An 18,232-nucleotide genomic window follows, 5' to 3' on the forward strand; every position below is an offset into this window, starting at 1 on the left:
AGCATGAAGTGGCTAAGAGTCACTGTTTTCACAGCAACTGAACTTGCTAACATACTAAGCATTCAATGAAGTCAAAGGGCTGATGTTGACGAAAGGTCTTTTAAGGCAGGTAGGAGTATGGAAGTTTGAGAGACATTTAGAAGCACAAGAGCCAGGAGTCTTGAGGGAACGACGGCCAAGTCCTGAGCAGAGTGGGGGCAGGGGGGCAGAGACAGACGTAAGCTACTGAGAAGCCGTCACTGCAGTCTGACCCTGTGGTACCTCAGGGTGGAAAAGAGGAGAAACTAAGTGCTTTGGTTTTTTTAACAGTATCCAGTGAAGCAGCTACAAGATCGGAGTAGGTACTGAATATAAATGACTTACTTGGCGAATTATAAGCTATTCTTTAAAAAAGCTGAGGCAGCTGCACATCCCCGTGAGAATGGGTGACAAAAAACCTCGCACTTATTAAAGAACAGAAGTAACCACATCCACAAAAAATGCACACGTTCTATTTTCAAACGAGGATTCAAAAATAGCTTTCAAAATGGCCTCTCTCTGTTTGAGAATTTATGTTCGCCACTCAATGGATGATTAATCCTCACGTTCTGCTTATCATATGTTTTGCAAAGAATAGAGAGAAAAATAGAGAGAAATAGAGAATAGAGAGAAAGAGCGTGTTTTTTTAAGAGTAAAAATAATCCCATAAAAAAAGAAATAAGGGCACCTTGTCGGCTCTGTTGACTAACCGTCCTACTCTTGATTTTAGCTCAGGTCACAATCTCATGGTTTGTGTGTTCAAGCCCTGCATTGGGCTCTGCACTGACAGTGTGGAGCCTGCTTGGGATTCTCTCTCTCTCTCTCTCTCTCTCTGCCCCTCCCCCAACTCATGCTCTTTCTCTCTCTCTCAAAATAAATAAAAGATATTAAAAGATCTTTTAAAAAGCTAAAAAATAAGTAATTTATTTTTGAGTAATTTTTGTATGGTCTTTTAACTCTTTGAATTTTTTTTTCAACGTTTATTTACTTTTGGGACAGAGAGAGACAGAGCATGAACGGGGGAGGGGCAGAGAGAGAGGGAGACACAGAATCGGAAACAGGCTCCAGGCTCCGAGCCATCAGCCCAGAGCCCGACGCGGGGCTCGAACTCACGGACCGCGAGATCGTGACCTGGCTGAAGTCGGACGCTTAACCGACTGCGCCACCCAGGTGCCCCTAACTCTTTGAAAACTAAAACATTTTGACAAGGAAAGGAGGAAAGAAGGAGGGAGGGGAGAGGGAGGGAGGGAAGGAAGGAAGGAAGGAAGGAAGGAAGGAAGGAAGGAAGGAAAGAAAGAAGGAGGGAAGAGAGAGAGGGAGAGGGAGGGAGGAAGAGAAGGAAGGAGGGGCAGACAAGGGAAAGCAGGGAGGGGAAAGGAGGGAAAGAAGAAGAGGGGAGGCAAGGGAGGAAGGGGGGGAACTGAGAGCTTTACCACTGAGGTCCGGCCCCAACAGGGATGTCCACTCACCACTGTTATTCAACATAGTGTTGGAAGTCCTCGCCTCAGCAATCAGACAACAAAAAGAAATAAAAGGTATCTAATTCAGCAAGGAGGAAGTCAAACTTTCACTCTTCACAGATGACACGATACTCTATATGGAAAACCCAAAAAGAGCCCAAATGTCCATCGATGGATGAATGGATACAGATGTGATACACACACACACACACACACACACACACACACACACACACACACAAAATGGAGTATTACTCGGCAATCAAAAAGAATGAAATCTTGCCATTTGCAACGACGTGGATGGAACTAGAGTGTATTATGCTAAGCGCAATTAGTCAGGGAAAGACAAGTATCATATGACTTCACTCATATGAGGACTTTCAGAAACAAATCAGATGAACACAAGGAAAGGGAAGCAAAAATAAGATAAAAACAGAGAGGGAGACAAACCATAAGAGACTTAAATACAGAGAACAAACTGAGGGTTGCTGGAGGAGTGTTGGGTGGGGGGAATGGGCTACACGGTGACGGGCATTAAGGACGGAACTTGTTGGGATGGGCACTGGGTGTCGTATGTAACTGACGAATCACTAAATTCTTTCCTCGAATCATCATTATAGTATATTTTAACTAACTTGGATTTAAACTTTAAAAAATAGAGAAAAAATTTCAAGGTTCAAGTAAAAAAACTAATAATGTGTTGTTTGTTTCTCTGTATGCTCAACGTCACTCGTCCAAATACGAAATACGAATCCAAAGCACGGTGAGGTATCACCTCACACCTGTCAGAATGGCTAACATTTACAACTCAGGCAACGGCAGATGTTGGCAAGGATGCAGAGAAAGAGGAACCGCGGTGCACTGCTGGTGGGAATGTAAACTGGTGAGCCACCGTGGGAAACAGCATGGGGGGGCTGGGTTTTGACACCACCTTCGTGAAGAAATCCTTACCGATTTGCTAGCTGCCCCTGCTCCACGTGTCACAGGAGAGGGTTATGTGGGTTGTGATTCCCCCGGCCCTGAGCTCCTCGAGGAGAATCCAAAGCGCCTCCCCATTCCGACTGAAATGAACTGAAAGGTGACGAAAACCCTGTCCCAGTGCGGCTTGCCTGTGACAGATCACGTGCTGTTCGTGGTCGTTTCAGAGGAAAGTTATAGCATGGATTCCCACATGTTGTTCCGGCTTTTTAAAAGCTACCGAAAGGGTCCAACGTGAAGGTACAAGCAACAAGGGAAATCAGATTTGACTTCCAGGTGGTGAACTGTCACAAGCCTTCAACATTAACACAAGTGAAGAAAATCGTTAGCTTTGTAGACCTGATGACACCTAAAGATGGGGGGGGGGGGGTATATTCTGGAATATGAAGATATTGTGTGTCGATTAAAACTATTAAGTGGGGGTTCCTGGGTGGCTCCATCAGTTAAGCGTCTGGTTCTCGATTTTGGCTCGGGTCATGATCTCACTCACCGTCATGAGATCAAGTCATGCTTCAGGGTCCATGCTGGGTGTGGAGCCTGCGCTCCCCATTCCTGCCCATGTGGATGGGGGACGGACGGCCCTGGGGTTGGGGACTCCTGCCCGAGCTGCTGTCCTGCCCACGTGGATGGGGGGGGGGGGACGGCCCCGGGGTTGGGGACTCCTGCCTGAGCTGCTGTCCTGCCCACGTGGATGGGGGCGGACGGCCCTGGGGTTGGGGACTCCTGCCCGAGCTGCTGTCCTGCCCACGTGGATGGGGGCGGACGGCCCTGGGGTTGGGGACTCCTGCCCGAGGTGCTGTCCTGCCCACGTGGATGGGGGGGGGACGGCCCCGGGGTTGGGGACTCCTGCCTGAGCTGCTGTCCTGCCCACGTGGATGGGGGCGGACGGCCCTGGGGTTGGGGACTCCTGCCTGAGCTGCAGCTGCAGCCTTGTGAGCTGTCAGCTGGGAATCAGTGGAGTTTACAAACTTGCTTATCACAGCCATACTTGTGATTTGGATTATGTAATTTAATTATGTGTTACATAAAATAATGAAACCTTTGTGTAAAAGAGGAGAGTACTCAGTCCTGTGAAAACGAAACTCAGGGTTTGGGGAAGGATCTTCAAAAGGAGAGTCAAACCCCAATGCCGATTAGTTGCGCCTTACGTAACTATAAACCGTAGGGGGAAATGTAAACAAGGAATCTGCATTGATACCATCGCTTCCGTGGAACATTCCTATTCCCCTTTCGGAACCAACCCGTACCCACACAAGATTCAGCCTGGGCATGAGCTTATGCCCAAACCCGGTGACTGAGAATCCTGATCAGCAGATCTGTGTCACAGCAGCAATAACAAAACCGGAATTCAGACTCTGCCCCTCACCTCCCCGCCCCCCTCCTGCCCCAAAGCACAAGTTACGGGACTCAATGTGCGCTCAAATGTGTGAAGCTGAAATGCCTAAGACGAGCCTAGGCCTTATTTTTATGACTCTCTGCTTTAGCCGATTCTTAATCTGTCTTGATTACCTAAACTATGAAGTTTTTAATGTTACGGGACAGCCTTTATTTCGTTGACCTAAGGATGCGCTCTCCTTGCTTCCACATTTGCCTGGAGAGGTTTAGAAACAAACTTAAAGCCACGCTTGCAAATTAACGTGAAAAGGAAAACAAGTAACAAGTAACAGGAGAGGGTACAGAGAGAACTGTGTAAATCGGCCTAGTTAGAGCCAGTGACATCAGCCCCTGACAAACAGAAATCTACAGACTTGCAGACGGAGACCGTCAACACGACTCCAAGGTACCTGTTTTGTGCTCATGGCTGAATGAGTCCGTGGCTGCTCTTTCCAAACTCACAAAGGATGTCCGGCCAGAGCCAGGGCAGAGTCAGACCCGTGGCAGCCTAAGACCCGTGGCAGCCTAAGGGGAACGTAGCATTGCTGTGCCTCCTGGCCTCCCCGCACCCACCCACCCTGGTCAGTCCTGCTCCCCTCGGGCTAAGAACGCGCACCAGGCTGGACAAAAGTTCCCACGGTTCCAGTATCCCCCAAAGCCAGGATAAAGACTCCTTGTTCAGTTTTCAGAAGACTCAGTGTTAAGGTCCCAAATGCATTAAAGGAGCACACAGAAAAAAAAACAAAAAACAAAAAACAATAAAATAAAATAAAATAAAATAAAATAAAATAAAATAAAATAAAATAAAGGAGCACACAGAAAGCCAGGCAGTCGTGTGAACAGTGTGCAGTGTATGGACCACTGTCCAGCTCAGAGGCCAGTCCTGCCTCGCACTGGCCACTGGGAGGCCGTGTCCTGCAGCAGGGGGCCGGTATCTATGATCTGGCCTAATGTCACTTCCGTCAATGACCAGCAGCCTGAGAGCTTTAGGATTCAGGACGACGTTGTGATGAGAACACTTTTTTTTTTTTTTTTAGTTTTTTAAGAGACAGAGAGACAGAGCGCGAGTGGGGAAGGGGCAGAGAGAGAGAGAGAAAGAGGGAGACACAGAGTCAGAAACAGGGTCCAGGCTCAGAGCTATCAGCACAGAGCCCGAAGCGGGGCTCCAACCCACCAGCTGTGAGATCGTGACCAGAGCCAAAGTGGGACACTTAACCGACTCAGCCACCCAGGCGCCCCTGTGATGAGAACATTGTCAAAGGACACATTTCGGCTAGTCTATAACTGGTGGTGAATTTGCAAGTAAGCTGCATATTGAGAAGTGGGACTCCAATGAATTGCAAAGCAAGCCTTGCCCCCAGGTTTATTCTATGCAGACATTGTCTTCACAGGAAACGTTTAGAATACCGATAGTGTTGCATATACCATCAGGAGCCTATCTATGCTGCCTTCTTGCTCCACCTGGATTGTTCCAGAAACCATGGAATTCCTTGCTGGAGCCTCTCCTCCTCCCCAGACATCTGGTGCAGGTCAGCATTTCACAGAGAAGTCTCTCCTCAGTCACTCTCCTGCTTTAAACACAGGAGGAAAGGGGCACCTGGGTGGGTCAGTCGGTTAAGCGGCCAACTTCAACTCAGGTCATGATCTCGAGGTCCGTGAGTTTGAGCCCCGCGTCGGGCTCTGTGCTGACAGCTCAGAGCCTGGAGCCTGTTTCAGATTCTGTATCTCCCTCTCTCTGACCCTCCCCCGTTCATGCTCTGTCTCTCTCTGCCTCAAAAATAAATAAACGTTAAAAAAATAATAAAAAATAAAAAATAAACACAGGAGGAAGATCAAACTCCCTCGCGTGGCACACAGGGCCCTTTAAAAGCTACCCCCGGTCACCTTCCTACTCCCAGCCTCCTGCCACACAGCCCCACACGTTCCTGCTTCTTCCCTCTCCCTGGGATGCTGCCCGCTGTTCCCACGTCATTCAACTTATCACACGCAGAAAATTCCAGGAGCAGATCAAATGGCATCTTTTATCAGTAGCTTGCTGTGTATCTCACACGTACCTTCCATTCCTCAGCTCTGTGCTCCCATAACATTCAATTCCCATCTCTATGACAGCCCTTTCCACACCGATTACAGCCAGCTCCCTGCCTTCCCAGCAGGCTGTCAGCCTCTCCAGAGCACAGACGCTATTGCCTTCATCTCGGGTCTCAGTGCCTAGCACAGGGCGGGATCACAGCAGATGTGCGAGCTCATAATGATGCTGACAACTGAAATGATCCTGCCATAATAAATGTAGCCACAGCTAACACTTACTGATTGCCCACGAGGCACCAGAACTGTAGGTATTTGATACATTCTATACAATTTCATCTTTGCACAACTCTGAGGATGCAGTGCTTTCTCATACATAGATATTCTGAGATCTTAAACTGTTTAAATACTTTTCACAAGCTCTCAGCACTAATAGGGGGTGGAATAATGATTTAAACGAGGTCTCCCTGAGTCCAAAGTCGATGTTCTACAAATTCAACCTGCAGGATGCTCTGATTTGTTCTGCATGTATTATCATTTTCACAGTTTAACATTCTACATCACTATGAAACAGATTCTAGTGGCATAAAAACATTCACATCTTTGGTGTTACCAAAAAAGTCCTAATATTGACAATTAGCTCCATAATTTGCAATTTTAAGCTTCTCTGAAAGATGTCCCATTAATACACCATAAGCTATTAATAAACATGTAAGCCTATGTTTAGCCTACTATAGACAAAACTTCTTAATGAAACATTTTTTTTCTTTTTTCATTGTTTTAGGGGATGAATGGTGGGGAGCATAAGGAACACGTAGAGTTGTTTCCTGGAAACGTACTCTACTGGTAAAAGTTAATCTGAATCTCACATAAAGAGAACGTAATATTGGGGCACCTGGGTGGCTCAGTGGGTTAAGCGCTGACTTCACCTCAGGTCACGATCTCACAGTTCACGATCTCACAGTTCATGATCTCACATACGAGTTCGAGCCCCGAGTGGAGCCCCGAGTCAAGCCCCCAGTCGGGCTCTGTGCTGACAGCTCGCAGTCTGGAGCTGTAGCAGGATTCTCGCACAGAGAGTCCTGACGCTGAGGCTTTTCTTTCCAGGAAGCAACTTTACTTCTGCTGGTACTGCTGAGTTGCGTTCATACCCGAAGAACTGAGCCCCCAAACAGCCCAGGGGGTAGTTTTTAGTATATTTTCCACTTCTTTGTCTCCCATATATGGTAACACACAAACATGCGGTCTGAGTGGTCTCATGTTACAAGGTCATGAGGGATGTTCTCAGGAGCCAGGTTGCCTTGATGATTTTTTTCCTCCTTAGGGAGGGGACCCTATCACAGAGCCTGCTTCAGATTCTGTCTCTCTCTCTGCTCCTCCCCCGCTCATGCCCTCTCTCTCTCTCTCAAACATACAATAAACATTAAAAAGTAATTAAAAAATTACGAAGAGAACATAATACTAATACTTTACTGAAAGACATTAACGACACAGTGAATGAGCTTCGACTTTCGTTCTGACGATAAATTTAGAATTGTTTGTCCTTTCGGCCAAAACTAACTTTTGTTTTCATTTCACTACTTTGCCCTAAGAAAGCCCGTGTGACGGATGGCCTTTTCCGAGGCTTTACATCAGAACTTGTGACCTTATCACATCAGTGAAAAGGCCTTTATTGGGTTACCAGGGAGCATGCGTGCGCCAGGCACGCCAGCCCCTCGTCTCGTAGTTGAGACGTACTAACAAGTACTTAGCAAAGAGGCAGCAGTACTGAGCCACAAAGGGGGCTCCTGCTTCGTGTCTAGCAACCCCTCCTTTTTTTTTGGTTTTTTTTTTTTTTGGTTTTTTTTTTTTAACGTTTATTGATTTTTGGGACAGAGAGAGACAGAGCACAAACGGGGGAGGGGCAGAGAGAGGGAGACACAGAATCAGAAACAGGCTCCAGGCTCTGAGTCATCAGCCCAGAGCCCGACGCGGGGCTCGAACTCCCGGACCGCGAGATCGTGACCTGGCTGAAGTCGGACGCTTAACCGACTGCGCCACCCAGGCGCCCCTAGCAACCCCTCCTTTAATGGTTGAGTCCTCCCGCGCTAGCAATGACCGCAATCACATCCCCAGGCAGCCAAACCCGTCCGCGCAAAGCTCTCCTTTAACGCTTCTCCCGCTGCGCTCCCGAGAAACGTCTACGTCCAGGCAGCATTTGCACACTTACTTTTTCAGTTTTTGTCGAATCCCTGCGTCTTTAATCTCGTTCCGAAGGTCCTCGAACCTCTCCGCCGAGCTCAAGTTGCAGAACACCCGGAAGTCGGCGTAGGGGGGGATGCCGTGGTCCCGCCCCCTCTGGATGTTGGTGGCCGCCAGATCCAAGGCCACGGAGCGGGCGCTGGAGAAGAGCTTCTCGGTCAGCTCCAGGCTCAGCAGCTGGGACGGCACCCGCAGCTTGGCCGCCGTGCCAAACAGCCCCCGAAGGAGGGGGTCTATCCCGCCCTCCTCGATTATCCTGGACGGCGCAAAGAAGGCCTTGTGCAGTGGCAGGTGGCCTTCGGGGATCTCCCCGAAGCTGCCGTTCAGCCGCTGCAGGACCGGGTTGATTAACGTGTGGCCGAACCTGAAGGCCGCGGTGGCGAAGGAGTTCAGGATGCCCGCGTTCACACTGGGGTCGTAGCCCCGGTACCCCCGCAGCAGCCTCATGCCCGGCTCCCCCAGGATCTTGGGCAGCCAGTGGCTGTAGGTGATGTGCTGCAGCTCGGCGCCCACGATCTTCCTGGCCTCGTGGTACAGGGTGTCTCCGTCCCAGTGGGGGTTCAGGGCGCGCAGCTCCGCGGCCAGCCTGTTGTGCTCCCGGAGCCACAGCGTGTGCATGGCCGTGAGCGCCGGCTGCTCGTTGGCCCGGTGGTCCCCGGCCAGGAAGCAGGGGCTGCGGCCGCCCCAACCGGGCCCGCCGCACTCGGTGGGCGGGCCCGGCGCGAAGGGCAGCAGGTGCTTTCCCGAGGGGGCCCACGGCGGGCCGGTCCTCAGGAGCCCCCGCGGCGCGGCCAGGTCCCGGAGCGCCCGGGACTCCCGCTCCGAGCTCCCGTACACGTTGGAGCCGTCGAGGTAGGAGGTGAGCTGGTTGGCCTGCTCGCGCGCGTACACCGAGCTCGTCGCCGGCGACGTCGCGCCGCTGCCGCACACGGGGCTGGAGCGCGCGAAGAACAGGCAGGCCGCCTGGGCGCGGCGGGGGTCGCCGTCGGGCAGCTGGATGGGGAAGCAGGGGGGGTCGTTCGTGCACACCGCGCTGCACGGCCGCCCGTCCGAGAAGCGCGCCGTGCTCAGCGCGGGCACCGTGTGGCCCAGGTCGTGGTCCAGAAACTGGCCCCACTGCATGAGCATGTGCGTGTACCGGTCGTCCGGGGTGACGGTGGCCGTGGCCGCCAGCTCCGTGGACACCAGCCTGGGCGGCGGGAGGGGCTGGCGGCCCGCGCCGCGCGGCAGGTTGAAGCCGTTGTCGTAGGCAGGCTTCAGGATGCGCTCGAAGGCCGTCCGGGACGCGCCCCACGCGGGGTGCTGCAGGTTGTTGCACGTGCCGTCCGCGGCTCGGTACTTCTGGTGGAAGCACAGGTCCGAGCAGTCGGGCACCTGCCTGTGCGCGGTGCAGCCCGACAGGTTGGCGAGGAGGCTGAGGTAGCGCGGGGACACCAGGTCGTTGTAGCGGAATTCTGAAATGCAGAGCAGCGAGGGAGGGAGTGAGGACGGCGGTCCCTGGGGCGGAGGGAGGGGAGGGACCTCGGACCCAGGGGCCGTGGGGACGGGCCACTCCGGGGGGGGGGGGGGTGGGGGGCACACGTCTTTCCTACATCCAGCAGGATTTCATTAGAACAAAACCGAAAGTTCCAAGTTCTAATAAAAGCAGGGGGGCGGGGGGGAGGGGGACGCCTGGGTGGCTCCGTGGGTTAAGCATCCGACTTGGGCTCAGGTCATGATCTCACAGTTCGTGGGTTCAAGCCCCACACTGACAGCTCAGAGCCTGGAGCCTGCTTCAGGTTCTGTGTCACCTCTCTCTGTGTGTCCCTCCCCCGCCTGTGCGCTCTGTCATTCTCTCAAAAATAAATAAACATTAAAAAACTTTTAATGGGGGTGGGGGATGCTTAGTGTTGCCTCTTAGGAGCAGTGACTACCTGCTAGAATGAACAAGAAAGGAGAGACATGTTCCAGTTCTCCTCAAACTCCTAGTTCTGCGTCTTTACCAATATAATGTTAGTAAAGATTTGTTATCACAAGATTGTAACTTTTTTTCCCCCAGTTCAGAATCCTTTCTTTCAGGTTTTGTGCTCCTGGAAGACAGGGTCTAAGATGTGTTCGTGGGGATGGTGTGAAGATTAACCCGAATGATATCTGACATGCAGGGGTGAAGCAGTAACTTCCAAACTATTACAAACTGCCACTCCCCAGGGAAGGTCCCACACAACCCGGAGGTGTTCCGGAGCCCCTCTTTTAACAGAGCTTAAAAAACTGCAGCATAATCCTAAATCTGCAAAGATTGTTCACTAAGTCCTGTTTGCTAAGAGTTATTATCCCTAATGAATCATCAGAAACTGGCTCATGATACCAGGACCACTTGTCTTTCCTCTGGATAAGATGGTCTCCGGTTGGGCCCTCAGATACCTTAATCTTGGAAATGTACAATAATCTTCCTATATATAAAGACTTGGATCCTAGGTTCACTTTCAGGGCAAACTGATCCTGGAGGGAAAAAAACGGCCTTTAACTTCACAAATAGTAAGACAGAGGTAGAACAACATAGTGGGTTGTTTCTTGGGAAAATTTTGCTAATGCTCTTTCGTATTTTTTTTAACGTTTATTTATTTTTGAGACAGAGAGAGACAGAGCATGAACGGGGGAGGGGCAGAGAGAGAGGGAGACACAGAATCCGAAACAGGCTCCAGGCTCTGAGCCATCAGCCCAGAGCCCGACGCGGGGCTCGAACTCCCAGACCGTGAGATCGTGACCTGAGCTGAAGTCGGACGCTTAACCGACTGAGCCACCCAGGAGCCCTGCTCTTTCGTATTTTAAATGAGAATATATACTCGGTTTGGCAAAATAAGCATCATGCACAGTGGATGCGTATTTTAGCAAAGCTAAATCTGTAGATATTGATTGCTTATTTTCTAGTTATGTATTTAGACTAAGTTATTCTTGAAAATTGCTTCTTCTAATAGATATGTGTGAGAAGAGAAATCAAAGACCCATTGTCCTGACCTGAAACTTAGGAATGTAGAACTGGGCTTTCGTAGACCTGACCTTGGCTAACTCATGCTAGTAAGACTCAAAATTAAGCAGCCAGAAATTTGATTCAAGTGCTAATATGGACTCTATGGAAATTTCACTTGGATATTTCTCTTAAGGAAGCTCTGAAACCCGAGACATTATGGACCACTAGGGGCTATTAAATAGAGCTTTGGAAAAATTGTATAGGGCACTAAGGAGTGGGTCAGGCACAGAAACGGCCCTGTGCACTGTATCTTGGTTTATTTTCTGAAGGGGAATAAAGAAAGGGCAAACCTCTAGAAGTTGCTGTTGTGCTCACAGAGCACACAGTGTATAGCAAAGAATCACATTCATTTAATTTTAAAGAGAAAGATGTAGAAAATATGAAAGATTTCTATATCAGTCTCATTTGACATTTACTAAATAAATGTCTGCTTTGGGGAAAAAAATACATGAGAATTTCAGTATAGCAAAAGAGAAAAAAAAAAGATTGGAAGGGATACGTAAGCTATAGATAGAGGAAGGAATTCAGATAAATTCGCTGAATCACTGAGGTGATTCCCATGGTAAGTAGAGGCACATTACCCTGGGAGTAAAGCCTTTACTATAGGAAGGAGTAGTATCTTTTGGATTCAAAAAGTAAGTGCACCTAAAGTGGTTCTCCTAGATATACTAGACATACACAGCTGGTAGACCTTGACAGGTTTGGATATATCGTGATCATACTTCTTTTGAATTACGGTGCTTACGAGAAACGTCTCCATCCATTTGGTAAAAGCAGTAAATTAATTTCTAAATCACATGGTGTTTTGGAGAAGAAAAGCTGAGGCACGATCAGTTTCGCTACGGACAGGAGGCTGAGAACGGAATGCCTCCAGAAGCTGACCTCTGCCTTCCAGATCAACAGTGAGCCCCTGCTTCACGTGTTCCTGGATCAGCAGAAGTGTGTGCTCAAAAATCTCCCCAGCTCTGGCTGTCTCCACAGTAAACGGGTCATGCGGATAACGAAACTGAGCCAGCAGATCAGCAGGGGTGCGAGGCTTTCTGCAAGTGACAAAAGACAGCACTGTTCACAAGGCAAGACTGCAGAATCCATGAATCTCACGTGTACTGTGCATTTAAGAATACATTTCCCAAACAATCAAGAAGGAAAGCTTCACGATAAGCTTCACAGGAGAGCTGAGAGTTCTTTTCCTATTTCATTAGTGAGTCCCAAGTGTCAGTGGCAGTGCTGAACTCAAAAGATACATTTTTGATGAATCAATGATTTAAAGAGCAGTTTTGTATAAAAGGCAACACCTATGGTGAAAAATAAACTTGTGGGGTCCACACATAGGTCCTAGTGAACCCTCTGAAATAGTGTGCAGTGCACCCAGTTTCTGGGTCGTGGCACTGTCTTCTCTTTCCTCATATGTAACTGCCTGGAAATTCCCATCCACCTTTAAAATCCTGCTCAGGCATCACTCTCCCCATAAAGTCTCCCTAGTAATCCCAACAAACTACCACCTTCTCAATTACTTCTGTGTCGTCACATACAACTCTGACGTACGCAACGAGATGTACTTAAATTGCTGACATATTGTGTCCTCCACCACAGAAAGACTGTGTTAGGGATGAGATAATGCCTTATTCATCTTTATATCCCAAGTACCAGGCCTACTGACGAGCACACAGTAGTGGTTTGTACACATTGAAGAACTGAACTAAGTATGTTGAAAGAATATTAGCCACTGAGAATGCGAGACTGTTTGAGAGATTCTGGTCAGCTAAGGCACATCTGGTACTCTGTGTCTGAAATCATAATTAACTTTAGATCACAGAACAATAGTGATCATATTAATAGCTCACTTTAATTAAGCCTTTCTATGTGACAGACACTATTGAAACAATTTATCTGTACTAACTTACTCAATCTTCCTAACAAGTGTGTCCATGAAGCAGATCTCATCGTTAACCCCATTTTCCAGGCAAGAAGGTTGAGGTACTAGGACGCTCAGTCACTTGCCCAAGGTCGCCCAGATAGAAAGCGATAAAGTGAGGAATCACAATAGACTATAAGTAGGGTGGATGGCTCTAGAACACAAGTCCATGATCAGGACACCATGCTGTTTGTAAGTATGCAGGGAAGAGAGCTGTACTCGATTATGGCATTATAACATATTCCTTCTTGACCAACAACTACAAAGACCAGGTATGGGCTTTGACTTTGAAGACAACAGTTCTGTTTTCTTTAATATGTTCGGGGGATGCAAAGCGCCCCATGTACCTCCATTAGGACTGACGGGGACTTTTTGAACTGGAAGGCTTCACCATTCTAAAGATACTGATGACTCAAATGAAAACAAACCAAAATATTACATTATCCGAAACAAAACTTCCACCTGTAAGCTGTCGGTTCACGACCAGATGTGTTCAACCTGACCATCAGTGTCAACTCCGGAACTAGCAGGAGCACCGGGTCTGATAGTGGTGGGTGGTTGAGGACCTAACAGAGCCCACTGCCCGATCCCTATTGTGGGGCCACACAGAGCAGATCTGTGATGTAAATTTCTGCCATTTGGATCCTATGCAGAATAAGTTTCATTCTCTTTGAGGCTGAGCTGGCAATGGTGGCTAGCCCAGAGGGTGATAACACAAAACTGAAGAAAACACCTACTTTGGCACTTTATGCACTATGCCTGCTGTGATTTATGGAGATTATAAAAACCAAGTAGAACTGAAGTGAAAACAATTTTGCAATCAAAATAAAATAAATTCTTACTGTGAAAACAAATGTCTTCGTGTGGAGTTAATTGCACTGTCAACCCTCTGTACCGCGTCAAGAATGGATGATTCAACAAAGTCATCGCCAGCTTGTCTAGCCTGTATTGCTTTGAAAATCAATTCCATGATTAAAAGTATCAAACAGACCTTGAAGTTAGGAACGATCTCATATAAATGGCATTACAAAAACTTCCAAGACAATAAAAATGTTATACAGTGTCCACATGATACTGTCCATTGCAGAAGAGTAGGTTAACGATCCCGAAGCAAAGCTTCCAGCAACAATACCAGCATTATTTAGGGAACAAAAACATTCCACAATCGAGTAAAGCTATGTGAAATATTTCTTTTTTCGGAACACCAATTCAAATGGGATCCAAGTGTGTTAGTAATTTGTCATCTTTGGAAAGGTATGAAATGCCTATCTCTTCAGCCACCTTGCTTTAATGTTAAACATTAAAATGAAGTAAATATTATCACATCCCTATGGAGATTTCTTACAGCAAGAATTGAACTCTCAGTAAGAACTCAGTGAAAAATAACTCATGTTGTTTCTATAGCTCTTCAGTGTGTGAGAATTCTATCAATTTGGATATTATCCACAAAGGAAGCTTTTGACTTAAAGTAGAGAGAATTAGTGAGAACTCTCACTAATTCTCATTAGTGAGAATATTAAAAGCATAACAAGAATTTATATGACATAATTAAAACAATAACTTCTTTGCATTGTTGAACACTGAAAGCGAGAGTAAGTATAGCTCCAACAATTGAATTTAAAGATAATGTCATTAAGGAGATACAAGAGAATGAAAACTTTAAATAAAAATAGAAGGTGTGCGCTTTATATATTAGCACCTACGTATCATATATTGCATTATATAATATATTAAATTACAAATGTATATTTATATGTATAGAAGTACATATATCTATGTTTATGCATTTTGGACTAGAGGAATGCAAATAGCATTCCACAACTGCTTGTTATAAAAAATATTCCTTTGTATCACAAAAATACACACATATTGGATTGGCTCATTGTCCTAGAAAGATCACTAACATAAAAAATTTCCAGAAAAAATACCAATAATATAGATATTATAAGGAAAACAGTAAAATCAAGGTCTCTGCTGAAAGACGTACTTGATAAACTAGATTATGGGCAGTACTTATGAGATGGAGGTTATACTGTCAATGCAATTCAGTCTTTATCATGACCGCAATATTAAAACTCCGGAACATCAATTTTACCTTTTAGAGTTCAAAAATCACATTGGATTAACTATACACTCACTAAAGGTAATGGAAAGGAAACAGAGACAAACTGATTAATTTGATTACATGAAATTAACATTTTCCATTCAAGGAAAGACACAAAGGCAAAAAGGTCACAGACAAATAACACAATAGGTAACATATTTGTAATTTCTAAATCTGACGTAGAATATTCTGTTTCATTCAAGGAATTCTTGTAACGCACTGAGAAAAAATACATACAGTCAAGCTGCAAAAGGGGAAACCCCCCAAATTAGGAAGTATAGAGCAGATGTTGAAAGCCTCATAAATAAAATTTAAAATACCAGTGAACTACCATTTTATGCTTCTGGAGAAAATGAAAAAGCTGATTAATGCCAACCTTTGGCAGGGGTGAGTGGACACGGTGGGCTGGTGAGAATGTAGCATTGATACTCCTATTTCCAAGATTTTGTTTAGTGAGCTATATATTTTTGGATTTGCTTTTACTTAGGAAATTGACATATGTGCACACCCCCTCACCCAGCAATCGCATTCCCACGTGTATATATCCAGAGAAATTCTCAACAAATCCATAAGGGATACAAACGAGAGTGCTCATTGCAACTTTGTGTGGAAGGAATTAGGGAAAACTTTCAGCAATGGCAGTGTGGGTGGGAAAAATGTGGTGGACGTACAGTATGAAATACCATGCAGCAGTTAGAATTAGCTGGATGGACACATGCACTGATGCTAAAACGCGTGCTTCATGTAAGAATTACGAAGCTGAGAGAGATTACCAGAAAATGATTTAATTAAATATAATATAAATGCACTGTAGTTGCTACATACATAGTGAGCATGTGGCGAGGAGGGGTATTGGCTTATAAGCAGATGGATTAATCAACCAATTAAGCAATCAGTCAATATAACTGCAATGATTATGAGAAAACAATATTATTCTCCAATACCTAACATGATATATACCTTGTGGTATGTTCAAAAACAGGTCAGGAAGAATAAGCCCACTCAAATTGTTATGTTTACTTGATAATAAAGGAACCAAGATCAATCAAATCAATCTGGGCTGACCTGTTGGCGGATGAGACGTTAGCCTTTTCTTTATCGTTTCCTTTTAAGTCCCTTACCCGCGAACCTCAAGTGTAGAGAATGGCGTCAATGATGTGTTCTTATTTATGACAATTACTGTCATTGGACCCCTGCACCTGTGTGCATGATACACGATCAAAGGTCTATTTGGATTTGGAAGTAAGAAGGTTATGTGTAGGGCTGAGTTATCACACAGTGCACAATGCCGGTCAAAACTCAAAAGGCGGTTCATTATGGCAGATAGAACTTGGGAAACGATATCTACAGTTTGGGAGAGCATCGATTAACATGTTAATCTGAATTTTATTTGTTTCATAATTTTGCTTTTATTCTGTTTGTAAAATAGTTTGGCTATTATGGTTGTATAAAATGTATAGGCATAAGGAATTTTTAAAAATCTCATGTTCATCTTTTGACTTACTCATAAAGTGGAAATAATAAGACTTGCTCAACATATAGCTCAGGCCAAACATGATTATTAAATAAAAAGGCATGCAAAGTTCTCTGAAAACTACAGGTCACGATGCAAATATTAGGTGCCTTTCAATAATGACTATGTTCGAAACCCATAAGTAATCCATACTCTCATACTATTACCAATTGCTCCTCTGTCGTCCTATCATTTCTTCAACTTGACCCACTTTTTCTCCATGTTAATAAGAAACCAACAAGTGCGGAGATGTGAAAAGGAGAGGAAAGTAACAAGAAAAGTGGCAAAATATGTAAATATTGTTTGCAATAATTAAATTATAATGTGCACAAACAGAAAGCACATAAAAGTTGTTCACAGATTATTAAAAGTACATTAAATATGTAGCATGTTCACAAAGAAAATATTTGTGGTAACAATAACTCTCACTTATGTCATTTTAATTATGAATTCTTAAGGTTTCATAGTTTTATGATAAAATAAAACTACCCTTTTTACTATTCATTCGGTCTCAGTATTGTTTTATTTGCTATGGTACAAATTGCGAACAGATTTCCATAATGTTCTCAGAACAGCACTGCATTATGCGGAGCAAATTCAGTTTACTGGGGCACATTAGAATCAAAGAATACTGTTAATATTTTATTTGTCTTAAAAACTACCTCAGTTGACGTTGTAGGGGTAGAATGTTCAGAAAATGTTGAGTATATTCTCCATCTTTTTATGCAAAATTTTGCAGATGTGAAGGAAGAACTAGATCATTTTCTTTTGTTAAATCTTGGGCTTAAAATGGGGGGAAGAAGTCTCAGTAGGGTTACAGAACGAGCACGTTTAAAGTTGTCTAATGAACATCTCCTTTCAGTTCTGTCCATGCACCTATCACCTATCACCTCCAAGGAAGATAAAGTCCAAAGATAAATGTGAGTCCTTTGAGAAAAGGGGAGTTTGGGGTCATGGCCCACCAACTGCTGTGAGCCCACCCTGTCAGAGCATGGCCCAGATGGGAAGGATGTGGCAGGGGGTGGGGGCTGGTGGTGGGGGAGGGAGAGAGCAGAACAGGACGGAGCCAGAGGAGGAACACTGCCACAGGACACCTTCACTCTCCCCACAGAATCCCTAGACCTCAATAAAAGCTGAGTTTCTTTCACAACTGCAAATTCTTTATCTCCCCCTCCATCTTGGAAAAAAGTAGCCAGGTAATGTAACTATCATAACTAAATAGACCTTACCACATTAAATCTTCCCTTAAAGAGAACGGCAGACTGCCAATGACGCTGGACAGAGATGTCCTAGGAAACCAGACAGTCCCACAGCATACAAATGGACACTAATGACTGCCTCTGTGAGATAATTTTCTCTGAACAGCAACAACTCTGCCTTACTCATCATTTTGCATCATTAAGTATGTAAATGGGCTCACTGTCTTGCAGGCTCCACCATGATTTCAGAAATGGGAAAGGAAAGACACTAACTACTTCTTTTTGGTTTTAATAATTGAGATGTGCCTTTGATTTTCATTATTTGCTTTCTTTATAATTTCTTAACTATCCAAACATTACTACACTAAAATTTTGTTCTTGAAATTTAATGCTAATTT

The 18,232-nt window shown here is 45.7% G+C and overlaps 1 protein-coding gene across 1 annotated transcript in view; it reads right to left on the reverse strand.

Moving 5' to 3' along the window:
• Window positions 1-18,232, reverse strand: part of PXDNL (peroxidasin like) — a 353,529-nt gene that overhangs the window by 64,614 nt on the left and 270,683 nt on the right. Inside the window, exons 15-17 of the mRNA XM_047842831.1 lie at window positions 13,861-13,969; window positions 11,986-12,143; window positions 8,065-9,550 (exon numbers count right to left, since the gene is read on the reverse strand). Of these exons, the coding sequence (XP_047698787.1) occupies window positions 8,065-9,550; window positions 11,986-12,143; window positions 13,861-13,969 (1,753 nt within the window). The remainder of the gene's footprint in view (window positions 1-8,064; window positions 9,551-11,985; window positions 12,144-13,860; window positions 13,970-18,232) is intronic.

The sequence above is a fragment of the Prionailurus viverrinus genome, chromosome F2, assembly GCF_022837055.1.
Source record: "Prionailurus viverrinus isolate Anna chromosome F2, UM_Priviv_1.0, whole genome shotgun sequence".
NCBI lineage: Eukaryota > Metazoa > Chordata > Mammalia > Carnivora > Felidae > Prionailurus > Prionailurus viverrinus.